Here is a 19316-nt window from a genome sequence, read left to right as displayed (position 1 = left end):
GACTGAATATGTAAAATTTAGCAGCCACAACAAAGAAAATCATGAAGCATCAATTTAATATAAATCCATTAAAATAATATAGGTATTATAATTTTTTTTAATAATTATTATATATGAGCAATGAGCATACAAGAGAGCTGATAACGAGTGGAAAGGAGTTCTGTAATGATTTAATCATAGATATGTGATTTAATTAATTACTTATGCTACATGAATACAAAGGAATAAATAATTGTTAATGTTATGATCTTAATGAACTGAGTATTTAGAAAAGAATAATAAATATTTACTTACTAACGTACTCACCAGTCCTTTCAACATTTTTAAAGCGATTTAATAATGCACTTAAAACCGAATCAATTTTAGGATGGCGTACCGATAAGATGACTGTACCTACGTGATCTGCACTAAATTAGTTGAAATGTACATAAGTAGAAAGATTATTTTTAACGATACTTATTTAGAATGACTTTTATGCAAGTATGTAAATAAACCCTTTATCTTACTTGTCTTAGGTACCTACTTAGGTACCCTTTAGATTTATTTTGTGACTCTGACAGACAGCTGTTTTTGACTTTGACATTCTTTCTAATTTTTTTTGCCACTGGATTTATCGTTCTGGATTCTAGCATTTTTGAGCCTTCTTTTTTCCAAGTTTATAGCAGCTTAGCTCACGTCGACATAGCTCCGAGGAGCTACGAGTTCTAAACGATAGAATAGGTACAAATAGAGTAAGTCTTACAATTCCAGTGGCTACGGGTAACTTTAGAGATATGTCAAATATTTTGAGTCAAACTGTTAAAATGGAAGAATTTTATTGATCAAAAAGCCACCAAACAAGAAAAGAAGAAGAATTTTGTTAATGTAGGTACTCATAAAAAATAAAAAAATAAAAAAAACTTGTGAAAAGTAATGTTAAAATAAAATAAAAGCGTTCTATTGCATTCCACAAAAGAAATACTGACTCAAAAGCTGGTGGCTGAAACTGACTGACTGACATCGAGCAGCTCAAATAATAATATTTAATCACTGATTACTTAGGAGGCAGTTCTATTCACTGCACCGGTGCGCTCTTCTGCGCCCCGAGTTGGGTTACTTCCGACGAATAGAATTTATTTTTAGTCACTTGTAATTATTATTAGTAGGTAGGTAACCTACCACAGTGTATTGTGCACTATCTAAGTACCTACGTAACTATCTAAAAATAATTTACAGTTTTAAAAAGATACTGATAGCTACCTAAATCACAGCGGCAGGACCCGTAGACCAGTAACAGGTTTCACAAACATGTGGTCAAAGACGAGGATAAAACGCACAAATTAAATGATAAACAGTGGATTTCACTTAAATATTTATTTTGTTCAATTCTGTCATGCAATAAAATATTATCACTAAACAATTATTATTATTAAAAACAATAGCACGCAGCACAGCCTTAATTCTAGTCATACGTTTACTCGTATTTACAAAAATACCGACTAAAGTACCTACTAACACTATTTTTTATATATGCTTATTGTAAATAACTAAAATAGGTATCTGTGTTTAGAAAACTTGGTACCTATTGTTATAATTATTAAGATTGAGGTATAATCATAATTATAAACATAAAAACAATAGTAATAAAAATAAAAAATACTGGAAACAGCAGGTTTTCTGGAAACAGGATCTCATTCGAACTTCATTACAAGACCTACATAAATATTTAACAAATTACAAAATCTTAAATTAGAACTTCGTATTTTTAGTAGTTTGTGAGCGTTCACACCTGACGTAAGGCCGCGGACACACCTGTAAGTTTTACACACGTAAGTAGCTTACATGATTAACTTACGACTTTCTAATGTAAACACTCTTATAAGTACATTTACATTAAATACTATGTTATTGTTGTCCATTAGGTAGGTAGTTACGTAAGCTACTTACGCGTACGTGAGTAAAACTTAAAGGTGTGTTAGTGTTAGTAGTCATAGTAAGATTTTGAATTTTTCGATCACGTTACATACGTGTCGTTACGATACGTTAAGTGTGAACTACGAACGTGCGGTAGAAGTAGACCGTATCAGGTATTAATTTATCATAATCTTAAATACGTATAATTATTGCTACTGGAATGCTTTAATTTTAAAAACTGAGCAGTTGTTATTTTTATTTAAGTTAGCCTTATTGATTTAACTTAACACTAGTAGGTAGGTATGACAATCAATTTGAACAACCATGAGAAGGTACTGAATTATCACATAATACAGTAGATACGCTTAGTTATTTAGTTAGGCACCTACCTACATCTATTGTTCCGAATTTCGGAAAAGGTATTGTATGGCATCCTCGTGAAGGGCTATCATTAACATAATTATCCCACCGGTTAGAAAACCGAGGATGGCAAGCATTAAATGAACGCTTTTGCCTTTGTTGTTTTCATTAAGTTCGGGCACCAAGTCAGCTAAAGCAATGTAAAAGAACGTACCAGCCGTGGCTGCGTAGATCCATTGTGAGGCCGATTCATGGTCCTCGGCAAGCCAAATCCCACCCGCCATTCCCATAAAGCTAAGAGCTGAGGAGAGCAAATTATAATACATAGCTCGTCTAATACTCATGCCAGAACGTAGTAATACTGCGAAATCTCCCAATTCATGAGGAAGTTCATGGCAGAATACGGCAAGTGCTGTAGCAAACCCAGTCACAGGATCACCACTAAATGCAGCTCCTATAGCCAGTCCATCAGTCAAATTGTGTAATCCATCACCAACTATAACCATCAGTGCTGTCGATGTCATCGGGCGTTCTACGGGCGGTGGAGGCGAACCAGGCATCATCGCTCCGAGCTCTATTGACTCTACTTGCTTTGCAGATTCAACTTTCATTTCTTCGACAGATCTACTTGGTGCATCATGCGAGTGTGCATGGCCTCCATTGAGAACTTGCATGATTGCTTCGACAGAATAAAATAAGAGAATAGTGAGAAATGTTACGCTGCACTTGAGGATAACTTCAGTCTCTTCCTGAGGTTCATTGGGTGTTCCGTGCGATTTTAGAGCGTGGGGCATCAGATGCAACAGGGCGTCTCCGCATAGAGTACCGACCGCCACTGCTACCAAAAAATGTATTACGTGACTAAATATTACCGATTTTAGCATCGGTACTATAGCTACGCCCAAAAGTCCCGTCGCACTTATAACCAGAATACTCAAAGAGGCGTATATCCACGCTGAAACAATAGAAATACTTTATGAAGACACAAATGAATAGGCATAGGTAATAGGATTTTGAAAGAAAGCTAAGAATTCTATAAATATTGGATTGGATTAGGCTTGAACTTACTCCAAACTCGATCCAGCTTTGGGGAGGGTACTTCGGTTTTGTAACAGGATTTTTGATCTAATTGGTAAACAAGTGCTGGACACATTTCTAAAAATATTTTCGGTTTTATATTTATAACTCCTGGCTCGCTTTCCATTCCATAAGCTTCTAGTATTTCTCTTGGTGACAGACATGGTTTAATCAAGAAAGGTGTTGCTGAAACAGAAATGATGGCACATGGTAAATAAATAAAATAAAGTAGGTAGGTACAATATGCCTGACTACAAGGCACCCTGTACGTACATTGAGCATCACAGAGCCGTAATAGGATAATGACGGTCTGAACGATGAACACGCTTGACCGTCTTATGTCCCTACCAATTGTGTCCCTACAGTTCCTACATCATGATATGAATATTTAAGTCTGGTTGATAGAATTATTTAATGTGATATAATATTTAATTATTAACAATCAGTAGCTGTTTTCCTACATCATCAACAGCCCAGCGCCGGCTCACTCCTGAGCCTGGGTCTCCTGTCACAATGAGCATATGGTCATAGTCTACCAGGCTGGCCAAGTGCGGATTGGTAGACTTCACATACCTTTGAGAACCAATGGATAACTCTCAGGCATATAGGTTTCCTCGTGATAATTTCCTACCGTTATTAAAATCCATATCCATACTAATATTATAAATGCGAAAGTGTGTCTGTCTGTCTGTCTGTCTGCTACCTTTTCACGGCCCAACAGTTTAACCGATTCTGACGAAATTTGGTACAGGGTCAGCTTCCCGGGGACGGACATAGGCTACGTCTTTATCCCGGAAAATCAAAACGTTCCCACGGGATTCCTAAAGACCCATCCGCTTAACCGATTTGTATGAAAGGTACCGAGGTAGCTTACGTCCCTGTAATTGACATAGGCAACTTTTTATCCCGGAAAATCAAACAGTTTTTACAGGATCTTTAAAAACCTAAATCCACGCGGACGAAGTCGCGGGCATCCTCTAGTAAAAGTTACAAGTGTGTGATCGAACCCTCGACTGTGTGAACAGGAGGCCGACGTCTTGACCACTGGGCTAGCACCGCTATCTGGATTGATAAACCGGTGGGTAGCTAGAATCGTCTCTTAACTTTATTTGTTTGTGTCCTTGAGAGCTCTGTAAATGGGTTCTAATGAGGTGTAAAGGGTTGTAATAATAATTGAATGAAAAATGGGTTTGGAAAAACAACCCATCATCAAATCAAATGATCATCAGAAGACTAGTTTTCTCTACAGGTTAAAACGAACACTAATTGCTACATTTTCTTGAAAGAGTAATTTTTTCTCATCAGTTTACAAATTGGAAAATTATTTTCACGAGGTTGACTCAAGCTGGTTGAAAAGAGCGGATAAGATCGTTTAGATTTGACTGTAGATCATCGACCGTCATCGAGGACGAAAAGCAATCAACAGAGATTGGTCACGGCGATGAATATACCGACATTCTAGTTCTGTTTCTGGCAAAAAGTGCAAAATTTTTCGCTCACCAAGTAATTTATAGCACGTTCTCTTTAAAAACCTCAATTGTAATTTCTCTGAGCTATTTTTTGTGAACCTTGACTTTTTCTTCTGTCAACGTATTTACTATAACTAAGGTGGGTAATTATACCTACTAACTTTTAAAACTTTGTGAAAATAATAATTGAACTTTGTTTATACAAGTATTATTATGCAGTCTCCTAGGTTGAGACTTGAGAGACTCCGTAATCTTGCATATTGGCCACGGAAACTAACGTAGGCATAGCTATTAGCTAGTTGCCGCAATATCAGCTAACATTTATTCTGTTAAAACTAATTGGAGCTTATTGTCGTCACATTATATTAGTAGTTCGATGTAAAGACGTTAAGTCTGTAATAATTTGCATAATGAATATTTTATGAACTTACATTATGTATAGACCTTTCGTTTGTAATTAGAAGACAGTAATTATTTGTGTGGACTGTGACAAGCAATGAATAATGTGACTGAGGACTGACTGCCGTAAAGGTCACTCATCAGTTACAATCATTATTTCTCCCAAGGACTGCGTTTTTATATTATCACCGGCTAAGTATAATTATCTGACTAATCTAACTATTACTGAAAACTTCAAGTCCAATTTCCGTGTTTTACTTTTTAGCTAAAGGCTATTTTTTAAAGCGTGGAATAACCGATTTAGCCCAGGTAATTATTATCTAATTTAGGAATATTGAGTTAGTCAATGGCAGAAGCTCCGCAGGACAAATCAATCTTTAGGTTTAGCAAGAGTTCTATCTGACTTAGAAAAAAATAAACCGTGGACCACTTTCATGAACGAATTCGCGGTGAATTTTAAGTGAGAGAATCTAAAATTCGAAGGCATAGCTAAGCAAAAGGGGTGAGGAAAAATAATAATCGATCGTTTTACGTCCTCCTTGAAGTGTTCGTGGAACAAGTCAATGACCGTAACAGATTGTTTTGCTTTTGAGTTTTGACGCTGACTACACGAGACCCGAGACTACAAGTTGGCACTAGGATTGACCAATTATATTATTATTTGTCAAACGTTTGGTTGGACCCTGTTGACCGACGCGCGACGTTGTAGGTGAGCAGCTCAGCAGACTGTTTGAAGGTCTGGACAGATCTAAGGATTCACCTTGACAAACCTAGGAACTACGAAGTTCTGACCTTTGACGACCTACGTATTCCTAACCTAGTTACAAAGTGTACTAACTTGTAGAAGGTGATCTTCTATGTCGATGCTGAATATCGTGGATCTGCCGAAAGGTTCCGTTGATCCGGTGCAGGGCAATGTCGTGCGGGGAAGTGAATACTTGCCCTCCGAGCCCTAGGCTGTGCAGCAGATGCTCGAAACCCTGTAAAAAGTTGTACCCATCAGGTTACTGTTAGAAAATCTATTTTCTGGCACGACGGAACGGAGACAGTTTACTAACTTGTCTCCATTTGGTCGTGTTTTATTATTAATTCGATAAGAGATTGCAACTTCCATGTTGTAACTGCCTACGCCTAGACTAGACTTATTATATTTGTTTTATGTGTATTACGGCTATTTTCGTCAAAATCTATTGTTTTGAGGTAGGTATATGTAGGTATATTTTAAATATAGTGATATTTGTAAATATTATTCACAACTTTCACCAAACATTGCGCTTATTACTTTAGCAATAAGACCACCTTTGCACTTTTCTGTATAATTTCTTCTGTATCTTGTATAATATTTTCATGTATGGGTACAGAGGTAATGTGTTGCAGCAATAAAGATTACCTACTAAATAGAATAAAATAGAATATAATATATTTTTATTCAAGTAAGCTTTTACAAGTGCTTTTGAATCATCAAAATAATTTACCACTGGTTCGGAATGCCGTTCCTACCGAGTTATAAATAAAAAATATATTTGTTTATTGAACCCCTAATATGATAAATCTATAATTGGATCATATTTTTTCCATCTTTAGATGGAAATTCGCCACAAGACAATAGTTACCTAAAGTTTAATTTTTAGGGTTCTACGAGGCCCCATTATCTACTAAGTCTCCGCTGCCCGTCCGTCCGTTCGTCTGTCTGTCAGCAGGCTGTATCTCGGGAACTGTTATAGGTAGAGAGTAGAAATTTTCATAGAATACTTATATTTGTAGTATATACTATAACATATATGTATAACAAGAAGTAATAACAATTTCAAAATGGACTCCATAATAATTAACAAAAATTAAAACGTGTTTATTCCTTGTACGATGGTATGAGTATGATTCGCACTGGACCGATTTTTATTTAATTTATTCACATCTGATTCATTGCGCATAATATCACTATGATATCAATCAAGGACTGTTTACAAATGTTTTAACGACTGCAACTGTTTGACAATCATGTTTATTATAATATGTTTTTATCTTCATTATCTAATAGGTAGGTACCTACCTACATAGGTAACCTGGTTGTTTACTGACGTAAAATATTTGTAACTCGTGGCGAGGAGAATTTCAAATTCTAGTGTTAGAAAAAACTAGGTAGGTAAGTATGTGATGTTATAATATGTGACACTGGATATTTACTGAGTCTCATATGAAGGTACGTACCTACCTATATACATGGACCGACCGTGTCATATTTTGATAATTACCGTAAAAAAACTTGGCCAATGGCCATACTACTTTTACTGACGAAATTCTACAGTCGGTCGTCATTACACTATTCAGTCAGCTCTTGTCTTTCGAGGGCTGTCACATAAATTACAATAATAATGAACAACTAAAATTCGTTAACTCTTCTTAAACATGTAAGTTTTACTCACGTAAGTATCTTACGTAATTAATTGACAAGAAGTTATGTACTTAATTATAAGAGTATTTACATTAGTAAAGCCGTAAGTTAAACATGTACTCGTTCCTAAGCTGAACGTGAGTAGATAGGTAAAACTTACATGTGTATCCGCGGTCTAATTTAATGCAGTTTTAACGCAGCCAGCACGGTGGCACGGGCCACCACATATTGTGTGATTACTGATTTATTAGTGAATAGGTTGTAAATAAATATACTACCAAGTTAATTTGAGAGGACAAATGCAGCGACAAAAATTACACACGGACTGTTAAACTCATCTTAATGAGCTATATAGATATTAAACTATAACTTTATACTTAATAAATATATAGGTAGTTAGTACGCAATACTTAGTTACACTCAGATATAAGAAGGTAATATAATAAATTATATCAATTATCATAGCAGCTCATAAATTATGACGTTATTAATTTAGCAGTCCGTGTGTTTGTCGCTTCATCGGTTCTCTCACAATTTAACTTATTTATTTGGAATCGACTCACTTTCCAAAATATGTGACAGGTTTCGTACTGGTCGTTGTGTTGTGAAACTCTTGTGTTTTCCATATTTCTTTACGGAGCTGAGATGTGAACTCCGAAAGCCGCTGATAAAAAAGATTCGATGCTTTTCAGATGTGGTGTTGGGGACATACTCAATATAGTATCGTGGATTGATCATAGAACCAACGTCTTAATACTTAACAAACTAAAAATAAAGATGAGGCTATCTAATATCTATTTGAGGCGGACCCTCGAGTCTTCTGTTACATCGCAAGGAAAAACGCCAGCAATATTGAAAAAGTCATGGTCACTGGTGAGATCGAAGGAAAGTGACCCCGCGGACGTTGCATTAGTCAGACCAAATAAAAGACGCGGTAGACATACCTATCTGCGATGCAAAAATATAGATAAGACAAAAAATAGAGACCAATGGAAGAACATCGTAGCAAAGATTGCATCTAAGAGGAGCCACGATCCTCAAAAATGAGGGAACGACGCAAGAAGAGATCGTACTGATACGAAAACAAATAATTTAATGCCGAACAAAATTAGCCGCCCGTGCGCCCCTAGCCTAACGAATAGTTACGTATGATGACGTACAACAATGCTCTTAGGTATAGTTTCGGTTTTATGAGCTCGATACTGAAATTAAAAATAAAAGATTTGGCGAACAGCGCACACCTGTTGCGACTTTGCGAATTCGAAATACGGTAGGAGGTATGATATTATATCTGTGATTATAATATTATGATGTAGATTGTAGAACTACCTAGTACTTAGGTGTTTATTTTCGGTTCGACCGTTTATGATCTTTTTACCCTTATCTAGTATCCATAAGTCTAAAAAGATCTGGTAGGTGTCTACTATGATATTGTACGCTGCCTTTGCTTTGGCTGTCCACTCTTCTTCTGAGTTTGGCCTTATGAGTTCCTGTCTGGAATGGGTATAAGTAATATGGTCGGCTTCTCAACCTCAACGCACGATGGAGTGTGACCTACATACTATGTGCGATCCAGTTTGGTATGCTTCAAAGTTGAACTCCCTGTAGGTAATTCAAGTTTAATCCGTCACGTCGGCTAAAAAACCTGCGCCCGCGCCGCCGGTGTTTTTTTAGTGAAGTAGGTAGGTATTTAATGATAAGAGATTACATTATCAAGTGTTTAGTATAAGAGAGTGAAAATCATCAATGATATAATTAATTGTCCTGTATATAGTCCTGTAATGGACTTTCGACGTCGACCGTACCTACTACGTAGTAACCAATCAATAAGGTATTTAATGAATAGATAGGTTGTTATTTAAGGGTAGGTCATATTTACATAATATTATCAACAAGTTGACTCCCGAATAAGAGTTCGAGACTTTAAATACGTACCTATACCTAGGTATGAATGTGTCATACGATACTAAACTTATACCCCTTCCTCGTTAAATGTTCCGAATGGTAATGACCATTATACTTAGTTTCTTATACAAATTACAATGAAAATTTCACCTACCGAATTTTACCGAAATCGAATCTTTATACCTACCTAGTAGATACTTACCTACTGAAGAAATGAAATTTTTAGGACGTGAAACTCGAAATAGGTCATGTTAACCCAAATATTAATTTATTGTTTTCACCCTTAAAACTTAAAATGCCCAACATCTATCAAAAACAAGCCTAATAACCGCGCTCGACTCATCCTGCTTGGATTTAAATTCGCAACTTCCCTTTCCGCAATCTAGCGATGAAGATTGTCATCGCTGTATGCCGTACACGTCCACGTTGCATAAAGGCATGCATACACACACATACACACAGCACGAGACAGAAACGAGACGCGATGCGGGGTGATCCTCGTTAAATCAGTTATCATTTTTTCACCCTCACCACCAGGGTGCCTGGTGCACTTCGACCACCCGTTGTGCCAGATCTTTTTTTCCACGTAACTTCATTCGGTAGTGTTCCCCCTATATTTCAATATGGGGTTATTCAAGAGGCGGATCAACAAATTCCTAAAAGGCCGGCAACGCATTGGCGGTTCCTCTGGCAGCAAATGTTTATATGGGCGGCGGTAATCACTTAACATCAGGTGACCCACCTGCTAGTTTTCTCGCTGCTTTTATAAAAAAACCGGCCAGGTGCGAGTCAGACTCGCGCACCGAGGGTTCCGTATTACACAAGAAGTAAAACGGTAAGAGTTACTTTACGAAACTTTGTGTGTAGAGGTTTATTTGTTAACTAGATGATGCTCGCAGTTTCGCCCGCGTGGATTTAGGTTTTAAAAAGTCCCGCGCTAATTCTTTGATTTTCCGGAATAAAATACCTGCCTACTTAGGCCATGTCCGACTCCCAGATGTAAATTATCTATGTACCAAACGTCAAAATCGATCAAAAGAATGGGCCGTGAAAATGTATACCAGACAGACACATTTTCCCATGTTATAATAATATTAGTAGGTATGATCCATTCGTATGTTTGATAATATCTTCCACTTATTAAACGCATGCGCCGCCGACCACTGTCTTATCTAATATCTATTGCCTACCATCGGTTGTAGGTATAACTGCTTACTTACCTGCAACTTTGCCTGTCTGGTGTCTGGCGGTTGTCAAAAACAACAAAATGTTAAGGTTGAAACTTAATTTAAAATAGCTTATTATGTTCAATAATACATATATGTATAGGTCTCATTGGTCAGTGTACCTTGTCAAAAATTCACTAATTAATGGCCCACTTTTGAAAAATGATCACGCAAGAACCTATCGATCCATAGATATGTATATCGATCACGTTTACAAGTCTATGGATTTACACGTTTTTCCAAAATTTCCTCAAAATCGGCCGAACGGATGAGACATCCGACACACTTTCAAATATTTTATAGTATTAGTAGGTATATTACGTATTAGGTAGATTAAACGATTATGAATAGACTTCATAAATTACATTAGTTTACAACTTAAGTAGGTATCTAATACGCGAGTAGATAGATATTCGGTCAGTAATCTTAGCTATTAGGCTACCTATTGTGTACGTTAATTTCAATTAAATTAAAAAACATGACACAGTATTATAAGATGTTTTTGATCCAGAATCACTTTTAATCAGAGAACTCGCTTCGCTCAGTCAACAGATACAAAAACTTATCGTAATTACTAAAAGGCAAGAATTTAAGAGGGGTCTCTCCGTCACTCGCTTCATACAAACGTAGTTCCAATTTCATTTGAATATTAAGCAACCAAATTCCATGTTTTTCAGACATATTCTAGAAACTAATATCTATGTTTGTGGTTTTCCAGATTTCTGTTAAAATATTCGGTTTCAAAGTTACGAGGTCTTAAAAATTCACATACTTTGAGCCCCTGTAATTTCAAAACTACATATTTTTAGAAAAATCTAAAACACCACAGACACAGATATTAGTTTCTAAAATATGTCTGCAAAATTTCATGGACTTTGGTTGCGTAATATTCAAATGAAATTGGAACTACGATTGTATGGAGCAAGTGACGGAGAGAGCCCTGTTAACATCAAATTATGGAAAATAAGTTTGACGATGTACTTATTGGTTATTGGTACGATTCAATAGATATACCTACTTACCTAAACTAAATAAGATAAGCAGTTTTCGGTTATCTAACTTACTAGCAATTGATTTGTGTATTTAGTAACTTTTAAGTTCGATGAACTTCCGTTTACGAAATGGGGAAAGGCAATTTAGAAAATGGACTTTTAGAAATTTTCCGATGAGCTTGAATAGCGAGATGTGAGATTCGCCTTTCTTATAACACGGTGAGAATAGAAACTTTTAAGGCAACTTGCAATGTAACATGGTTAAAGTAACATTATATTGTCAGCAGGTTCCTATTTTTTTTAACCTCCGACCCAAAAAGAGGGATGTTATAAGTTTGACGTGTGTATCTATGTGTCTGTGACATCGTAGCTCCTAAACTACTGAACCGATTTTAATTTCGTTTTTTTTTTTGTTTGAAAGGTGGCTTGATCGAGAGTGTTCTTAGCTATAATCCAAGAAAATCGGTTCAGCCGTTTGAAAGTTATCAGCTCTTTTCTAGTTACTGTAACCTTCACTTGTCGGGGGTGTTATAAATTTTTAATTTACACTTGTTTTAAGTTTAAGTAACTAAGTACCTACCTAATTTAATTTGAAACAATATTTTAATGTTTTTATGTTAATTTAGAAAATACTATAACTTTAACGTCGTCTAGGTAGTTTATGGACAAACCTCAAAAGTGATGATTCCTCTGTCTCCATATTTGGCGAAAATCTTATCAATAAAATATTGTTCGGCAGGTAGCGTGATGTTATTGATGGACTCCAAAGACTGAAGATTGTCGGCGATCGCGTTCGCCGCCAAGAAGACGATGGCCCACGTTGTCAACATCATTACTGTGTCCGGCTGAGCGCGAGCGGCCAGTGCGCCAGCGGCGGTCGCGCGCCTCCGCGCAACACTATCGGCGATCAGCTCCGTACAACGTACAACTGGCGCGTTTTGATACGCGTCACGATGCGCCCGCGTTTACTACTTAAAGTCCGCACTTATTTGTTTATTTATCCGCGATAATCGGTAACGAAATCGCAAGCCGACTTTAATGTTCGATAGGCGTCTTGGTAACTTGAAGCCAAGTATGCGTCTGAGACTTTCACCTGGCGCTCGCTGGTGTCTTCGAGGCCGGTTCTAACACTGTTACTGATAGTGGTATATTTACGCAGTGGCTAGCGGCCATTAATACGATTCACTATGAATGTATATTATCAGTAGGTATCAGGGTACCCAAACACTTCAAATGACCACATTAGGTAATAAAATAACTAATAAGTAGTCGCACTCCTTACTCGTACCGCATGAGTAGATATGCCTAATTGTTACTTATCTCACGTGGTGTAGCCAACCTGCTGATTTATATATGAATGGTAACGCTGATTAGGTATGTAGTAATTATAGTCCTTACTACTTAGGTACATCTATAGATATTTCTTATAGGTAACGTAGAGCCCGTTGCAAATCTTGTTTGAATAGATGACTAAAGCAACGAGTAAGAGGACTTAATAACGAGTAATTTAAGCAGGATGTGTTTTAAAGAAGATATTTCATATTATCTTACTGTAGATTAAAGTTGTGGACGAATTCAAGTGTAAGAAGGTATAGAGCAGGAAAACTTACCCTTCCTTCTTCATTGGTATTTGGTGGGAGGTATGGTCGTATGGTGTACTGCGATGCACCATACACGCTAGCTCCCATGACCGTTGCAGAAGGAAGGTGGAGGAGGACCTAACTCCCTGGAGGATCTCTGAAAAAGAAAGGGTCTTAGCGCCTAACTACACCTACATATAGGTATAGCTGTGCCAACTAATTTAACAAATTGATTACTTTTTCTTATGAAAAAAGAATTTCGAATAAGAATCGAAAAAGAAAAAAAAAATTCAAAAGAAAAATAAAACCGTCTTCAAAAACAAAACACTAAAGAAAAAATTTCCGACGAATTGAGAACCTCCTCCTTTTTTGGAAGTCGGTTAAAAAGAGAATTGATTAGTTACGTACCAACCTACTTACCTATAATACGCGATAGGCCGAGATGGCAATCGGGGTATGAGAAGGGGGGGCGCCCCGCTGACCTGCACGCCACTCTCGCTATCGGGCTAGTGCTGGGGCTGTGCGGGTGTGCGGGGTGTACCCACCCCGATTGCCATCCCGACCTGTCGCGTACTATACTTATACATAATGCTTATATTATTTATCAAACTCATAACATTAATATCTGTCTACCTACAACTTGGAGATGAAATGTTGATACACAACAGTAATTAAATTACTATCATAATTAATTATTTACTTCCGCATTATTACGTCGTGTATACCTATGTCATTGTTAAAAGTAGTTTTACCCCGAGGCAATATCAAATAGGTGTAAGTAGATATCTAACCATCTTCTTCCTAGAGCGTATGCTCGGTAAACAAGATTTATTCTCTAACCCCTGACGTTCAAGATCTTGAGGGCAAAGTTGTAAAATATAAAATAAATACTTGCAAATAATAATAATAACTAACAATAACAATTAATAATAATAATTAACAATAACAATTATCCACTAAGATAATAATATGACCTCTTCATCACATTGTTGTTCTTATAGGCAATGAAGCTTTTCTTTTGTCCATTTTTTCTATTAGCTGATACATAAGTACCTACCTATACTTTGAGCATGGACGGGATCTCTGAAAAGCCTAAGAAGTGTGAAGTAGCAGCAATACGCTAGTTTATCAAAATCTATGATTATATAATTTGACAGTTATGAGGGAACTGATAAAACGACAATCACACACACACCCATCCGTCTGTATGTCAGCTGTATCTCATAAATTGCTATTGCCGCTTTAAATCATCAAATACATACTTAATAAAAAACCAAGATGGCGAATGTTAAATGGCCGCCATATAGACAAAAAAAATAATTAAAAGTATGTGCTAATGTTATATCAATAAATATATGAAAAAGCTGTGATTAGCGTAGTGGTTAGAACGTCCGCCTCCTAATCGAAGCTCGGAGGTTCGATCCCGGGCACTAACTTTTCAGTTATGTGCGTTTTGAGCAATTAAATAGGTATCACTTGCTTAGCGGTGAAGGAAAACATCGCGAGGAAACCTGCATGCCTGAGAGTTCTCAAAAGTGTGTGAAGTTTGTCAATACGCATTGGGCCAGCGAGCGTGGCAGACTATGACCTAAACTCTTCTCATTCTGAGAGGAGACCCATACTCAGTACTGGGCCGGCAATGGGTTGGTCATGATGATGATGATGATGAATGTTACATCTTGTACGATAGTACGGAAACTTCTATCCCCAACCCCCGAGTCACTGATGTCCTAACCCCATAACTCCCCGTTCCGAGACTCCACAACCTATCGAATACCCGGACATCCAGTCCTCAATCATCTACACCAGCTACTCGCGGCTGAGTTCCTATGACCGGCTTACTGTTTCATCGCCATACCCTGGAAATTGCTGAACAGATTTTCATCAAAAGTACCTACCTAACTAATAAGCGTGCCGACAAAAACGTCTTCGAATAAATAAGTTATATTCAAATCGGTCAAGCCTGCAGCGAGAATTCACTGGACATGTACGATATCGCTGGAAGATAGGTAACACATCTCATATTATAGGTATTACTTATTTTAAATGGGAGACTAAAGAGATATTACCACCTGCACCATAACTGCGAGTGGAGGCAGTTGGTATTTATTATGTAACATTTATCAGAACTTAAACTTTAATTTATTACACTTAAAGTAATATAATATTATGTTGATTGATCGATATTGATTAATCCTAGATTGCCCATCTAATTACATATTCTACTAGCCGATGCCCGCGACTTCGCCCGCGTGGATTAAGGTTTTTCGAAATCCCGTAGGAACTCTTTTATTTTCCGGGACAAAAAGTAGCCTATGTGCTAATCCAGGATATTATCTATCTCCATTCCAAATTTCAGCCAAATCCGTCCAGTAGTTTTTGCGTGAAGGAGTAACACACACACACACACACATACAAACTTTCGTCTTTATAATATTAGTGTGAAGTGTGATGCCTGCCTACAAATAGAAAAAAATTCAAAGTTCACAAAATCTGAGTATCTGAGCCTTCTGAGTGGATCTTACCAGGTTACTACTTAGATACTGTTAATGAAACACTTTGAGTCATAATAAATGATGATTTTAGGTTCTAATGAAGATTATTGAGCGATTAGAATTCAATGATGTGTGACATCAACCTTACTTTCATACGGCGGCGGTCAGAACCACAAGGTCCCCTAAAGATTTTAATTGTATTTTTTGTGTTCTAACATTGACCTTGCTGGTATTGTTATCTGTTTATACAATAATATACAATCATGTTCAGGGATATTAGGCGAACAATACTAATAGTGTCATAATACCTTTAATCTATTGATTAATAATATTAAATGGTAGTACACTTGATAGACCGAAGTCGTAGATACAAATTTTATCTAACGGTACCTACCTACCTACATAAGTATACCTAATATAAACGTAAATAAATAAAAAATTAGACAAGTCTGAAAGTGTTCTAAATTTAAAATTCCCAGACACTGTGTGAAGGCCATGCCGTTCAATGATTTAAACCTAAATAGGTAATAATAAGACCTATCTATTTAAAATATTACATTGAAAACAAATAATGCATTTTCAATACGTAGATAGATAGGTAGGTACATAGTATAGACTCGAGACTAGTAAGTGAATAGGCCACAGCAGGCTAGGAAGGGCCAAGGATGTGCAAATCCAAGTTATGCAAGGATGGATGAGCGTAAAACCTTTTTTTTCGTTAGAAAAATCCATCATGGTTTCACTGCCTAAACTTCGCCACCGTGTGGCCGCCAAAGCAGTTCCACCATTGGGACACCCAACGTGTCCTCAAACATTGTTAGAGGCATTAAACGCAGGACAGTACTCTAAGCGACGGATGGCCTCGTGTCTATGACCCACGGGTCTTCTTGGAGGCCAGGAATCCCCTTTTCAAGTCAAACTTCAACCTCAATTCAAATTCAAATTAAAATGTTTTTATTAAATTAGACTTTTCAAAGTACTTTTGAATCGTCAAAAGCATCTACCACTGGTTCGGAACGCCTTTCCTACCGAGAAGAACCAGCAAGAAACTCGGCGGTTGCTCTTTTCAAACAAAAAAAAATCTTCGGCTAGCACTGCTCGCCCTGCACCCGTCACCAATCCGTACTAGCGAGAAACAGTGATGAAGTATTCCACCAGCAATCATCTACAATCTGACCACATCATCACTCAGGCAACAACACCAGATCCGCTCCTGGCATGTCGGACATACTCGTAATATAGCTCTATGCGAATTATTATATCCTAGAATGTCTCATAGTGAAAAATGAGCTTTACTAATTAAAATAATGTTAAATGTTACTTTGACGACACTAAAAAATATGTTTTATTTAATTTCCAATCATATTACTCGATCAATGTTGTAACTACGTATATTATTATTTATTTACTATCTGCAACAAACATTCCCCACCGCTACCGTCGCAACAGATAGCGAGAGTCAATATTTTAATTGACTACTCGATAGCCCCGACATTTTCCGCGCGGGAGAAAATTGCCTTTCTAGTTTATATACGAAGTAGGTACAATCGCGGTGTGCTCTTTCAGGGTATTCAGCTGTAACTATATGCCTGAAGGAGAAAACCACTTTATTCTGCTTAGCATTTGATTTCTGATAAAATACGCAGATAAATAGAGTTTCATACTTTTAAGCATGATTCAGTCATAGAGTGAAGTAAGTACTTAGTTCAAACTCTAAAAAAATACATAGGGTTTTCTTATTAACTGAACAACAAGTGTAAATTAAAAATTTATAACACCCCCGACAAGTGAAGGTTACAGTAACTAGAAAAGAGCTGATAACTTTCAAACGGCTGAACCGATTTTTTTGGATTATAGCTAAGAACAATCTCGATCACGCCACCTTTCAAGCAAAAACGAAAGAAATTAAAATCGGTTCATTAGCTTAGGAGCGGAACGAAGCCACAGACAGATACACACGTCAAACTTATAACACTCCTCTTTTTGGGTCGGGGTTTAAAAAGCTATTTGACATAACTAAGTACCTTCCTAATCATTTTGGGCGGGCGGGAAGTTTTGCGTATTTCTTTTTATATAGGGCACAATTTTTTTTTGTTGTTCAAAGTTGGTTAGAAGTTCCAAGTTTGTTCCAATCACGCCGCAATGGAGTAACGGTTACGGATTGGTAACGTGATTCGACCTGAAAGACCGGAATTAAAGAAATTTCATGGGATTTTAAAAACTTAAATCCCCCGTGGACGAATTGAGCTTAGAAGGTGTAAAAAGGTATTCGTGATTATTGTCATGAATACCTTTTTTATAGGAGTACCACAAGTATTTATAGGAATTGAAATGATGACTTTTAGGATTGAACTCGATAATCTTAGGGTTTTAAGCCCGCCCTCCCTTATCATGACTAAAGAGTGACCTTAAACTAACTGACCACACTGAATTTTAGGCGCCCTTTTATCTATCGGGCTTGCGTCGACAAAAAAAAAATTCATCTAGGTAGGTGACTCTATGAACTATCCAGGCTATTGAATTGCCTCAACTCCTTCTAACTATTCCTACTCAATTCCTAGGTTCCTGCGTTTAATTTTTTAAACGGATGTAGGGATATCTATTTAAATGGAACTTTTTCCTGTTCGACAAATAAATATTTTCATAATTTCAGATAGGTAGATCTATGTACGTAGTAAATAACGTGATAATACTAAATTGATAATATTATGTGATAAGGCACCCTTTGGGAAACTGTGTGATATTGATGTTCAAATAAATTCAGTCCAAAAAGTTATTTTGTAGTGTTAAGCACCTACTTAGGTAGGTGCCTATCTATAACTTATCTAGTACAAATATTTTGCCGACAAAATATGTTTCTCCCGGCTCATGTGGTTTTTTTACCTGCTTTGCTGATTTTATCAGGAATTTACCTACTTGTACAAGAATTATTTTATATCTACCTACCAAACTGAAGTTTAAGTCGTTATTTCGTTAGTCCTAGATAACAAGAGGTCGTTACACTTGAACCTGAAGCATGATTGTAATATTGTAAGATTTTTTATATCTTTGTTACCTGTTATCTCCCATTAGCGACCATGATTCAAAACTTCACAGTCGCTGATCGTTCCTCCCTATGTTGGGGGCAATACGCAGAGAAACTTTCAGCTTTTATAGAAAGACAAAGGAATGGCTATAATTGTTTATATCTGCATAATTATCTAGAAATAGAAATCATTCAACCTACTACGGTCATCTAAGATGATTAAATTTTGTGTATGATATAATAATAATTAATAACATATTTAGTAGGTACCTAGATATAAATCTATTAATGTTTTGCCCAAGGCTGGATTCTTGCTCGCCCAATGACTACTACGCACCTCAAAGCGTAGTGTTAGATAATCTTCCAGTAGGCATTTAAATGACGATGACAATAAATATTTTACTAACACTTAGGTAAGTAAAATAAGTATCTTATTGGAATGTTCAACTTGACAATTATTTATTCGATCGCCACTTAACGAGCGAAGTTCCTGACACAGATGA

At 36.8% G+C, this 19316-nt stretch overlaps 1 protein-coding gene across 1 annotated transcript; it reads right to left on the bottom strand.

Moving 5' to 3' along the window:
• Window positions 1-1751: 1751 nt before the first annotated feature.
• LOC123868665 (zinc transporter ZIP10) lies at window positions 1752-13009 on the bottom strand. The gene is made up of 4 exons (XM_045911208.1): window positions 12385-13009; window positions 6037-6178; window positions 3322-3516; window positions 1752-3208 (listed from the first exon to the last, which is right to left on the bottom strand). The coding sequence occupies exons 1-4, from the start codon at window positions 12544-12546 to the stop codon at window positions 2289-2291; spliced, it is 1419 nt and encodes a 472-aa protein (XP_045767164.1). The 5' UTR covers window positions 12547-13009; the 3' UTR covers window positions 1752-2288.
• Window positions 13010-19316: the final 6307 nt, after the last annotated feature.

Source organism: Maniola jurtina, chromosome 1, assembly GCF_905333055.1.
Source record: "Maniola jurtina chromosome 1, ilManJurt1.1, whole genome shotgun sequence".
NCBI lineage: Eukaryota > Metazoa > Arthropoda > Insecta > Lepidoptera > Nymphalidae > Maniola > Maniola jurtina.
Note: the sequence above shows the minus strand (reverse complement) of the source record. Positions and strands in the feature narration are given on the sequence as shown.